We start from the raw sequence: 12,681 nt of genomic DNA, 5'->3' as shown, positions 1-12,681 counted from the left end.
GGGTACACCTGTATCATTTCTATGAAAGTTCATCTAATTAATATTCAAGAACTTAACCACATGAGCAATTTCTGTTCTGGAGTGCCTTCCAGTTATTGCAATATTGGAACATATAAGTAACTTTTATAATTATTTCTGTTTAGTTCAGTTTAAGGTTTAATTCTCATGCTTGCATGGGTACATATTGTGTCTATACATAGAGGTAATGATGCAAATAAACAAATAGACATGCATCAACCATGCATACTCCGCTTGCTTGCCGGTAGGCTGCAGTCTAGTGCAGAGGGGATGACTTCCTCAAATGCTCTATGTTAAAACACCTGAAAGTCAAAGACAGGCAAGACAACTCACCCCAAAATTCCAACAGGCTTCTTTCAGTTTCTATCTACCAAATCCACATCCACTCACAAGGCTTTGGTCAATCTGGAGTTACAGTAGAAGACACTTGTCCAATGTACCACACAATAGGAGTGAACCTGAAATCATGTACCCTACAGCCCCACCATAACATATTTGGTAACAAAGGCCTTGTGTAATTCTCTGTGACTAAGCTAAACTGTCATGTTGTGGTGATTTGTGACAGTGACCTTGATAATGTAAAAATAGCAAGTTTACATACTCATATACACAAACATTTTCTCTGTCTCAAACTCTTTCACTAGCCACCAATTTATTCATAGATCCACTCACTCATTCTGTAGCTAACTCAGTCACTTATTCATTGACAGATTAAATTTATTTACTTTTCTCACTGTTTAAATCATTTTTGTCATTTGCTTACTCACCTAGTGAATTGTTTGGATGAGAAATTCAGTTTGTAATTTGACAAAGAAAACCCAGTGATTGTTGGAGTGGGAGAGATGTTTAGATTGTTGTCTTAGCAACTACTATCACAATCATCATCAATATTATCTGTCGGGGGGGGGGGGTCTTTATTTGAGTGTGGAGGAGGAGGATACACACCATTTTCTTTTAGAGGCCAAAGCTTCCTTCTGACCCATTTCAAGTGACATTCTTTTATATGAATGTCATATTTACTATCAACAATAGTAATATGAACAATGGGAGCAACAACACATTAATTTCCTATTTCAAAGATTGCTTGTTCATTTATTTTATTTATTATTTATTAGATACCTTGCACGTGCCAATAGAAACTAATCATACACAAATGCACACACACAGACATTTACATTCGTAATGAAATTTTTTTAAAAATCTAGTTGTAATCCATCGACATTCATATGCAAGAGACAAGGTGACAAGAGACAAAAATGCATATAAATTAGAATTATTTTGTATACATGATTTTTACATGTTTTTAAGTTTCCATCTTCCATTTGATTCTGTTCCCCAGCAATTAACAGCTTCTTTCTTCAGTATTGATTGAATGACAGAAATCTTTCTCAGATGAGCTTGTCACAGACAAGGAGGCCATATATTCCCAATGTGTTATTACATTTTTTTTTTTGTATTATTTCTATCAATTTAATTTTCTTTTCTTTTTTTGCTGTATTTACAAACCCAGTGTACTGACTTACATCAAAAAATAAAAAAAGAAATATAAAAACAGTCTGGCGGCTATTACATACTTTACCAGGATGTTTTGTTTGCTGTTAGCAACATATCAAGTCTGTTGATCATTTATAGGCACTTAGAGCAATTTAAATGTTTCATTTATGTTTATTAAACCTTTTACCTCATTGTTCCAATAGCTAGTGTTCTTCTAATGCTACAGACTCAATATACATGCTATACTATTTACTTTATTGAGATGACTTCTCCATATTGTTCCTCATCAAGATTCTGTTTTTACATTATGGCTGATTTGAAGGAGAATTGGCTGCTATTTCTAGCAGATCACTTAACCTCACACATTTGTCAGAAATTTTTGTGGCAGACAATGAGTGCTATATTTTGTTAATTATTAACATGGCATTTCAGTGAAATAACTTCATCAAAACTTCCTCATATTCTTTTACTTGTTTCAGTTATTTGACTGTGACCATGCTGGAGCACTGCTAAATAAGTTTCAGTGAATCCTTCTTAATTAGGGTGGGTATCTTTGGATTTAGGTACATGTATGTGGTATTGATAAAACCAAAATAATCTGGTAAAATGCAAGGATGAGCTTGGATATCTTCAGTGAGTAAAGTGAATGCCTGAGTGTTTGAAAACCACTTATTGGGATATCATTATTACAGGTTTCTCTTTTAGTGGTCTTGGGTTCAACCCCACTGTATGGCACCATGGGCAAATGTCTTTTACTCTAACCCTGAGCCAGATGTTCATTGTGCATAAGATCTGTGTTGTATTTTTTGTACTTGTTGTGTCTGTGTGTGTGTATTTGTGTGTACCCTTGACTTAATATCATGTGATGGTTGTAAATGAGCATCACCATCATACAAGCAATGTTCATTTCCAGTCTTCCATGAAAAACTCAGGATACTCAAATCAATTCCAAGCATGGAAAAGTGGATGTTAAGTGATAAGGAATGATTTTAAATGATTTCATGACCTTGTTTTAAAAATTTCACAGTTGTTGTATATCAACGAATATTTAAGTGAAAAATAATATATTTTCCTTTCAAGCATCAGAACAGAGTACTTTACTGATTGATAGTTTTTGTAAAATAGTTTACCAGTTTACTCACCTCAAAAATAATTACCTTCAAGTTGGTGAAAGAACTGCATTCAGTAAATCAAAATAGGTTTATAGCATAATTAATTTATTGGCTGAAGGTTTTAGTAAATCTGTCACCATTTCTATTACTTTACTCTTCCTTAATCCAATCTCCGTCTTTATTGTTTTCCTTTCATCACACAGTCTATTGTTATATTTGGGAGTGAAATATTCACAGCATTTTTTTCTTGGTGGCATGTGAAGAAAATAATATATTTTCAACCAAAAATACAACACAGATTTTATTTTTTCATATGTTGCATTACGTGAACTCAGTGGTTAAATTGAATATATTTACTGTTTTCTATTTTATTTCTCCAAATTCCTTAAAAACCATCTTGATCTGAAGATAGCATGTGATGGACAGACAGAAAAATAACTCTTATTATAATATAGATTCATCTCCAAGTGAAGCTTGTACAATTTTATATGCAACTTAACATACATTTTTCGTTTGATATCCAACAATTTTCTTATTTACGCTTTCACTTACTGCTTTCTTTCATTTTACTTCCATCTACACTTGTCACATAGTCTCTGTGGGTCATTCAACTTTTTAGAAATAGCAGTCGAGTCTCCCTTAACAAATTGTAACGTCATTTAACTCCACTTATTTTCCCACTTGCCTTTAATTTCCAATTCATTTGATCTTTTCCTGATCAAGATGAGTCAGCTCCTAAGCATTGCAATAGGATAAACTGAGAATCTCCAAGAGTTCTAAGTGTGATGTTTAGATTTAAAAAAAAAACAACTATATTTTTGAAAGTTACACATAGTCCTTACAGCTCTTGAGTATTGCCTATGAATGAAATACCGTATCACAACTTCTGCATTGTCAGCAGTCATTGTACAACTGTATCTTTTGGGATCCTGAAGCATTCACTAATCTGAATCAGTGATATTTGATTAAAATCTTTTCCTGATTGGGAACCCACTTCATCTTTAGCATTTGTTAGTGTCATGAGTGTCAAGTGTTAAAAAGACAAAAGAAAATCAGGATTGTTTTGATGAAAGGTGCAACCCTTAGATGCTGTATATTAGTCTGCTCCAAATAATAAGTAACATTGTATGTAAGTTCTTGAAGACCAGATCTTTCTCACCTTTGGTAGTCATTTGGAATCTTATTCATATCATTTGCACTAGAAATATTTTTGCTAACCAAGTTCTTGATCCTCCTCCTCCCCCATCTTTGGTTTCATTTTTATTTAGAAAATGGTAGTTAGTCTGTATTTACTAGGCCCTCTTTGAGAAACAATGATTTATATTTGGTTTTCACATAGGGCTTTATATATATATATATATATATATATATATATATTCATCCAACCATCTTCTCTGCCCACTATTTCATGGGAGTAGTGTCCTCAGGTACCTCCTTCATACGGTCCTATCAGAAGCAACCGTCATTACACTTTCCAACTGGATTCCCAAGTGTCACCGACTGAGACTATGGATGTTATCCAACCATCTCATTCTTCTTCTACCCCTAGATTTCCTGCCAGTTGGCTTGGCTTGAAAAATCCTTCTTGCATTTCTTTATTGCAACATTCTAATCACATGTCTGTAGCCCTGGAGCTATAACCTCTCAATGTGGGAAAGTAGCAGCACAACCTGAAAAGATTTCCAAGCTGTGCACCCTTGTCAAGTAACATTACTTTTGAGATCCTTCAAAGCAACCCCATTTCAGCCACTTTTATTCAAAATCATACTATTTTGGTTATAATCCTATGTTCATGACCATAAGTGAGGAAAGGCATGAAAACTGAGTTGAAAATAGCAAGTTTGGTCTTTTTTAATCAACCTCTCCTCTTTTTAAGATTGAATACTGGAGCTGAGACATTACTATGCCAGCACGTGCAATTCTAACATTCAATTCAGCCTTCTTCCATCACTTATGAATACTGCCTTGAGATATAGGACTAGAGCTAAGGTAAATTTTAGTTCTGAAAAAAGAAATGTTATCTTAGGCACAGGAGTGGCTGTGTGGTAAGTAGCTTGCTTATCAACCACATGGTTCCAGGTTCAGTTCCACTGTGTGGCACCTTGGGTAAGTGTCCTCTACTATAGCCTTGGGCTGACCAAAGCCTTGTGAGTGGATTTGGTAGACGGAAACTGAAAGAAGCTCATCGTATATATGTATATATATGTATACATGTGTGTATATGTTTGTGTGTCTGTGTTTGTCCCCCCAACATCGCTTGACAACCGATGCTGGTGTGTTTACATCCCCGTAACTTAGCGGTTCGGCATAAGAGGCCGATAGAATTAGTACTAAGCTTATAAAGAATAAGTCCTGGGGTCGATTTGCTCGACTAAAGCCGGTGCTCCAGCATGGCCACAGTCAAATGACTGAAACAAGTAAAAGAGTTACTTAAATATTAGATGTAATATGATTGTGTATTATGTGGCTAAAATGTTGGGCAGTTTCCAATGTGTTCAGACCTTGCTACTGTGTAACCTTCAAACCAATCAAAGGTCTCCTATACAGTCAGTTGCCTTGCTAGAAGTAGCTTTGTAATACTTGTTCCAACTCTTTCCATTTTGAGTTCAAATCTCACTGATGTCAATTTTGCTTTCATCCTTTCATGGTTGATAAAATAAAGTGTTGATGGTATTGACTAACCCACTCCCTTCAAAATTTCTGACCTTGTGCCTAAATTAGAAACAGTTTATTATTTTGCTGTTGTTGTTTTAGAGTTTCAATTATAAGAACTACAACAGTAATAATATTAATAACAATAACAATTTATATTTTCATTTCAGAATTGGATAAATGAATATACTTCTTCGTTGGGTGTAGGAGTATTTCATTCTGGTGTTCAAATCTACGGATCTGGTAAGTTCCCTTTCTGTTTTTCTTTTGTGTGCGTATGTGTGTGGTTGCAAGGTCTCTGCTAAACTCTTATTGTTCTATATTATTTTATTTTTCAAATTCCACTGAGGTCAAATTTACCTTTCAGCATCAATAAGTTAAGTACAAGCTGAGTACTTATTGACTGGTGTCCTCCCTCCAAATTTCAGGCTTTGTGCCTATAGTAGAAAGGATTATTGTTTGATGAGTTTTGTATTCATACTTCTTTACAATAATACTATACCATTAATTGTGAAAACCCACTTCTTTCTTTTTATACATTTACATGATGGACTGCTCTTGTTCAAATTCTCCTTCATTTTAGAAATCCAATAAAGAGTCCATTATTTACAGCTTCATTAAACTTTTCTAGAACATACTTGCTCACATCCTCTCCTTTTGTAAAACCAGTGGATCCATTGCAGTTCTTTGTTATAAATTGTACAAGGTGATGTATTTGCCTTAAAATAACAAATATTGATATCTACAGATACCTGATGTTGATAATTCTAAAAAATAGAATGAGTACAGCTTAATACATTGTGCTAAGGATTTCCTGAAATGCCTCTACACCAATTTAGGTAGAAATTAATCCTTCAGCTACATCTCTTCTCTATTTATATATGGTAGCTGCTGTACTTCTGTGTTTTGTCTTAGAATTGCTATCATTAATAGAAAATATGTAAAAGGCAGAATTTGATGTTTAAAATCGCGGGTTTTAACCCTTTGATATACTCTGGTCTTTTATTTGATACTTTTTCAATGCTTCATAGGGCCAGTGTTTATCTTAGTTGCCTTATATTGGGCAGTGAAGAGGGCTGATGGTCTCATATTTTTCAGGTCACAAATCAGAATAGTCACTTAAAATTAGTGATGGTATGCATTAATTTATGTCATGCTGACAATTTTTTAAAAAATGTCTTTTATTCAGGCACCATATCTAATTTTTTTTTCATTTCTTTCTAGAATATGCTTATGGTGGACATCCATTTCCTGTATCAGGAATATTTTCAATGGAACCAAGAGAGGCTAAAGAACTTGGAGAACACTTCAAATTCAAGTTAGTATGTTTTTTACAGATCATTTTAATTTCTGTAAACAGTGACCATGTAAATGTTGGAAAAATTTCACCAAACAATGATTCATTTTCAGCTTCAGCCATTTTGTTGTTAAAAAATTTTCTCAGAAAACTAGATTAGTTTGTTATAACCATAAGTGCTGAGGTGTGACGGAGCACCACCTTCAGATGTGTTAATAATCTTTCAGAAAGTTTACTGATTTTTGTGTTATCTAGAGGAAAATTTAAGTAATGAAGCTTATTTTTTTGCACTTGTTCATCTCATGATTTTAGTTCATTGACAGCATGAAGTGTTGTAAAAAACTGTAGACTATGTAATAGTTACTTATTGACAACAAAATTTACAGTTAGACTAGTTATATGATTATATGCAGTAGTCATTATAAAGTGCTTAACATATGTGCCATATACCATCATTTGATGGAAGGACAAAATTATAAAAACATGAACTCAGTTTCAGTGTTAGCCAAGATTTATTCTGACTATACCAATCATCTGTAAGTATTTACAATCTGTAATGTTGGAACCAGTGGTCATCATTTTATATCCATCCTTGTACCCCATCTACTGATTTTGACAATCAAGGTCCAGCCACCATTAGCTTATTACGATAAGTTCCCTCAGTAACGTAGTATACCCTTTGCTTGTCCACATAATCTACATCATGGAGACAGCCTCATTTCCAGCCCCCTCAGACTACTGCTGTGAATCCTTTAGCTAAATCCACTCCCTACGTCACAGAGACATGGCTTCTCAGATGGAATATAACTCCCTTCTTCTACCTACATAGCAAAGGCAACCTTTGTGCCAAGCTGCTTTAGACCCTCATTGTGTGGGCTCCCTTAGTTAACTAATCTCCTCCTCCAACATCAGGGAGATGACCTGTATTAAGAATGGCCTTAGTTTACTACCATGAGCCTCCTAGCTAAACTCTACTTTATGGCGAGATGTTGCTTCTCCTCTGGAATGAAGCTAACCCCACTCAACTTTCATAATAGAGATAACCTTTATGCTCAGCTACTGAGACCACCATTGTGTATTCCCTTGTTAACTAAGCCTCTTCTTTACATTTTGGAGAGATATTACTTCTCAGCCAGAGTGAAGGCAACCTATCTAGAAAGTTGTCCTCACTCTACAACTGCAACAATTTGCAAAAAGTATTCTCCTCTGCAAGTCACAATGAGGATCACTAATTTAGGAGAGCAAAATACCTGAATAAAAACTGATGCAAAGTAGAGAAAACTTTTTCATCCTAATATATAAAAGTTGATGAGAGCTTAGCCAAAGAGGAAAGTGTCTGTCTTCAACCCTTGCAATTTGGTCCATCACACAGCTTCTTTCACAGAGACTGCAAGACAGATAAAGGCTGCCTGGCTTTTCTGACCAAAGGTAGATGATGGGATGATGTTCACAATGGATTCAGCTGACAGCCATATCCATCCTATACATGACAGCAGAATTTCAACACAACTCCCCAAGTCAGCAATGCTCAGGTACTGACCAAGTGTGTGCAGAACAGTTTTGTTGTTCTATGCAATTCCCCACCTCCAGTAGCACTGCCTGGCCAGAGATTTCTGAAAGTTATTCATGGGCCCTGAAAATCCTCTAGAACAGACCAACCACTTGATTTTCATCTATACCCAGAGCCTTCCTAAGAACATTGTTACTCTTGCCCGTTACTTGCCCTTTATAGAATTCTAAAGTGAAACTTCCACCAACTGCATTGTCCAGCTTGTAGAGGGTTATGAGAGTTTGACAGCATTCCAGATACCAGGCACCCTATTGTGATCTTTGCTTGACCCAGGACTGCAGTTCTTTCAAAGAGACGAGCTGGGAAAAAACCTGTCTGATATATGGCAACCATATCTGTTCATTATCAAGGAATTGCTGGAAATGTCACAGCCTCTGTGCATCATCAGCCATAGCATGCCCAAACCTCCACTTAGCATGTATTGACAGAAAATGTGTGCCTGACCAGTGGAACATATCCCTTCCACAGAAACCAAAAGAGTCAGATTGGAACTGGTGAAAGGAACAATAGTCAGGCAGTAATACATGACAGAGGCAATCTAAGTGTTTTTTACCTTTACCCAACCTTTCAGGGAATGCATCTCACAGCTTATTTTGGGGTAAGATTGACCATGCTGTTTATCACCTCATCCCAATTCTTTTCTACTTGGAGAACTGGACCAAACCAAACCAAACCCCAATCAACTTTAACTGGTTCATCTATTCATCATTCCATGACACTGTTGGACAGCATGGACCTGTCACTTCAGGTGTCAAGCTATAGGCTTATGGACTTTTCTTGGTTGATTTTTGCACCTGTCATTGCTTCATAGTTCCTTAGAATTGATCATCTTGATGTGCTTGGTATCTGACACTATGATGGTGGCATCATCTGCATGTGCCAATAGTTATTCCACACCTTAGTTCATATGGAATGCCCTTCAATGTCTTTAATTTCCACAGTAGTGGCTCCAGAGCTGGTATATCCAGAAGAGATGAGAGTGAATAACATTGACAAACCAAGCACATGATGCTAAATGATTCCAGTCAGTGGCTATTCACCCTAACAACTGAGCAGATGTTGTTGTACATTGCAGTGATCCAACGACAAGAGATGGAACTGAAACTGGCTGCCATAAAGACAGCTGCCAAGTATTGGTAGTGAACCATATCAAAAATGTTTAACTGATCTAAGTTGATCAGGGTCCTACACATGCTCGGTTCCTTACCTACTTCCTCTATGATTTTTCACATGAGGTAGAAGTTGTTGTGGATAGATCTATTCAGGATGATTACTAATCAGACCATCAAAAACAAGTGTCAACCTCTTTGCTAACATCCTGACCAAAATGTTGAAATCTACATTTTACAGAGTTATGGTCCAGGAATTTTCAATGTGCTCTTCCTTACTTGGGTCCTTTCTCAGCAGCATCACTACTCTTCAACTCATAGCACTAGAATTCTATCATTACTGTTGCAGTAAATATCTACCAAAAGGTTTCCAAACAAATTTGGCATGTAAAAGAAAAGCTTTTAGGGAAGCAATGTGTTGCTGACATCACAACAACAATTATAATAATTGTTTCTAATTTAGGCAGAAGGCCAACAATTTTGAGGAGGGAGTGCATAGTCAATACCGTCAACCTTACTGCCTAACTGATAACTTTTTTCACCTCAGAAGGATGAAAAGCAAAGCTGAACTCCCAGCACAATTTTTAACTCGTATTGCAAGACAATTTTCCTGATGGTCTGATGATTCTCTCTATCCATCATCACTACTATAATAATAATAATGCTGACATTTCTAATATTCTTGAAATTTGGAGTGGCAGAATAGTGGATTAACTTGACAGCAGTATTTGGTTGTATTTTATCAACCCCTGTCAAATAGTTACTGTCAGTGCAAATGTTAAAACTTTGAAAACAAAATTTACTCCATGTAATAAGAACAATGGTTTATCTGGTGTCAAAGAGGTACATCTATTTACTTCTGTCAGTATGGTAGTTAAGTTAGTATATGGATAAGGCAAGCAGATCAAATCTTACTGAACATTATTTACTTTATCATTCATATTTCTCTAAAATTGATCAAATAAATACTTGAAATCCAATTGGCTGTTCAATGTAGCACTTCTGTGACTCTGTCCTTCAAATTTAAGATTAGCTTGAGACTTGAGTTGGATTGTCAAATCCTGCAAAAAAGAAGTATATCTATCACCTGTCATGTAGTGAGAACCAACTATAAACTGGGATTGATAAAATAAGTGAAGTAATATGAGCATACTACATTGTTTGATGTGGTAGTTTAATGGCTTATATCTTCAGGGTCTAACTAGTCAGTGATAGCCTGGAAAGAACAGTAAAAGTGAAGAAAGAAGAAAAAGAACATTTTTGTAGGTTAACAAGGTCTTTAAGTTCAAATATTTTCATATAAATTGTTTTTGTTTTGCTACGTTTTTTCTTTCTTTTTCACAAAGGAATGATGGATGGTCACTCCACTTCTAAATATTGACCTTGGCCATTCACCTGTGAAATAGTAATAATGCCTGTTTTACACAGCACAAAGCCAATATTGAGGAATGTAACTGCATCCACTCCATCAATAATGCAGGAAAATGTACACATACTGAACAGACACAGACATGCACATATTGGTGCATGTGCACATCTACATTTATATAAGTGCAAACACAGTGGGTGGACAATAGAATCAGCAGTCTTGGACAAATAACTTTATGGTATTTAGTTAAGTACCTTTATGTTTCAAGTTCAGATGTTATCCACTATATGCTAGAAAACAGTGCTTCAGTATAGCCACAATCCAGTAAAAGTATATACATACACATTTTGATCTGCACATATACTTTCATACACACACACACACACACACACACACAACACACACACATCTGTTATATGGTTTGAACATGAAAAGTGTTTAGAACTACATGTTAGGCGTTAGCTGCTTTTGTATTATTTTCCTCATTCATTCAATAATATCTATTTCATTTTGTTTTCATTTCCTATAGAGAAAGTATTGTGATAGGAACCACAGACTTTAACCCTATGGATATTCAGAAACTTGTTCGAGAAATGGGCAAGGAATTCCGTGGAGATTATTACCATTTGTTAACCAAAAATTGCAACCATTTTTCCTCAATCTTAACAGAAGTATGTATCATTTAATTCTTTTCAATTCTTAATCCCAACACTATAATATACAGAATCATGCTTCCTACTACAGAGCTTGCTTGGTGGCTTGGCTTTTTTAATACTTCCATTCCTTCATACATATCCAGTTTAAAACATTGTTTTTCTGTTACTAAGTATATTACTGAATCTTGTTGTTCCCAGCAAGGTGTGGTGGTAGCCGTTCCTATGAACATTACAAAAAGAGAATCACTTTTCTAGAGGTTCAGCATCATCATATGTTATGCTTTCCTTTTTGTTCAAAACCACTTGAATGGACCACTTTGATGCTAAGTCAGTTTAGATTTAGCACACTTGTCATTGGTCAAAAGGCTTCTTCGAGTGATTAAATGCATGTTGTTATTTAGTCTCATGTCAACCCTGATTAAAAGCATTCCAGTTGTTACCATTCTGATTGTTTAAGGGTATCTAATGTTTCCTTTCCTTATTTCAGATGATTTGAGGGAGATTTGGCTGCTAATTCTATTTCTTTATTGCCCACAAGGGGCTAAACATAGAGGGGACAAACAAGGACAGACACACGGATTAAGTTGATTACATCAACCCCAGTGCGTAACTGGTACTTAATTTATCGACCATGAAAGGATGAAAGGCAAAGTCGACCTTGGCGGAATTTGAACTCAGAACATAGTGGCAGAAGAAATACCACTAAGCATTTCGCCCGGCGTGCTATCGTTTCTGCCAGCTCGCCGCCTATTTGGCTGCTAATTCTAGCTGATCAAACAACCATATAAGAGATTCCCTCAAATATATGTATTTGACATAAGGTAGCTCTCCTGATCTGTAACTTGCATGTAACATTGTGTATATATCAACCACACACGCAACAAACAAATATCATGAGTCAACAAAGGGTCTATGTTGTCAAATTTCTTTCAACTCATTGTAGTCCTAGGTACACTTTGTGAAGTAAAAATGGTCGTAACCAGAACATCTTTGATCATGAGTCTATGTAATGAACCTGATGCTAAACAACAGCAATAAAACAACAAACAAATATTTATACCCTCATGTGTGTGACTATATTACACACACATGTACATACACAATTTTGTACACGCCATAATGCTTCATCATAACAGTAGCCTGTTTATTTTTCTTTTATTTCCTCCTCTTTTATTCTTCATTCAGTTCTCTGTTTCTATGGTATGATCTGACATTACTCCACTTGACATCAGGTGAGTGCTAGCTAGTAAAAAGAGTGTTGTTAGCCAGTGAGATAAGCATTTTAATCTTGTTTCCCTTTGGTCTACCTTCTACAGATATGTCATAGTACTCATACAATCCATATGCAAAACATCCTTAACCATCACACACTTGTTTCTTTTATTTTTACCTGATCACATCCTC

At 35.7% G+C, this 12,681-nt stretch overlaps 1 protein-coding gene across 1 annotated transcript in view; it reads left to right on the top strand.

Moving 5' to 3' along the window:
* The window catches only part of LOC106881186 (deubiquitinase DESI2), a 47,212-nt gene extending 34,758 nt beyond the window's left edge, over window positions 1-12,454 (top strand). The window contains exons 2-5 of the mRNA XM_052971769.1: window positions 5,447-5,519; window positions 6,501-6,594; window positions 11,151-11,292; window positions 11,765-12,454. Of these exons, the coding sequence (XP_052827729.1) occupies window positions 5,447-5,519; window positions 6,501-6,594; window positions 11,151-11,292; window positions 11,765-11,773 (318 nt within the window). The 3' untranslated portion in view covers window positions 11,774-12,454. The remainder of the gene's footprint in view (window positions 1-5,446; window positions 5,520-6,500; window positions 6,595-11,150; window positions 11,293-11,764) is intronic.
* The last annotated feature ends 227 nt before the right edge of the window (window positions 12,455-12,681 follow it).

The sequence above is a fragment of the Octopus bimaculoides genome, chromosome 11 (assembly GCF_001194135.2).
Source record: "Octopus bimaculoides isolate UCB-OBI-ISO-001 chromosome 11, ASM119413v2, whole genome shotgun sequence".
NCBI classification, from domain to species: domain Eukaryota; kingdom Metazoa; phylum Mollusca; class Cephalopoda; order Octopoda; family Octopodidae; genus Octopus; species Octopus bimaculoides.
The sequence above is the reverse complement of the archived record's forward strand: the minus strand, read 5'-3'. Positions and strand labels throughout refer to the sequence as shown.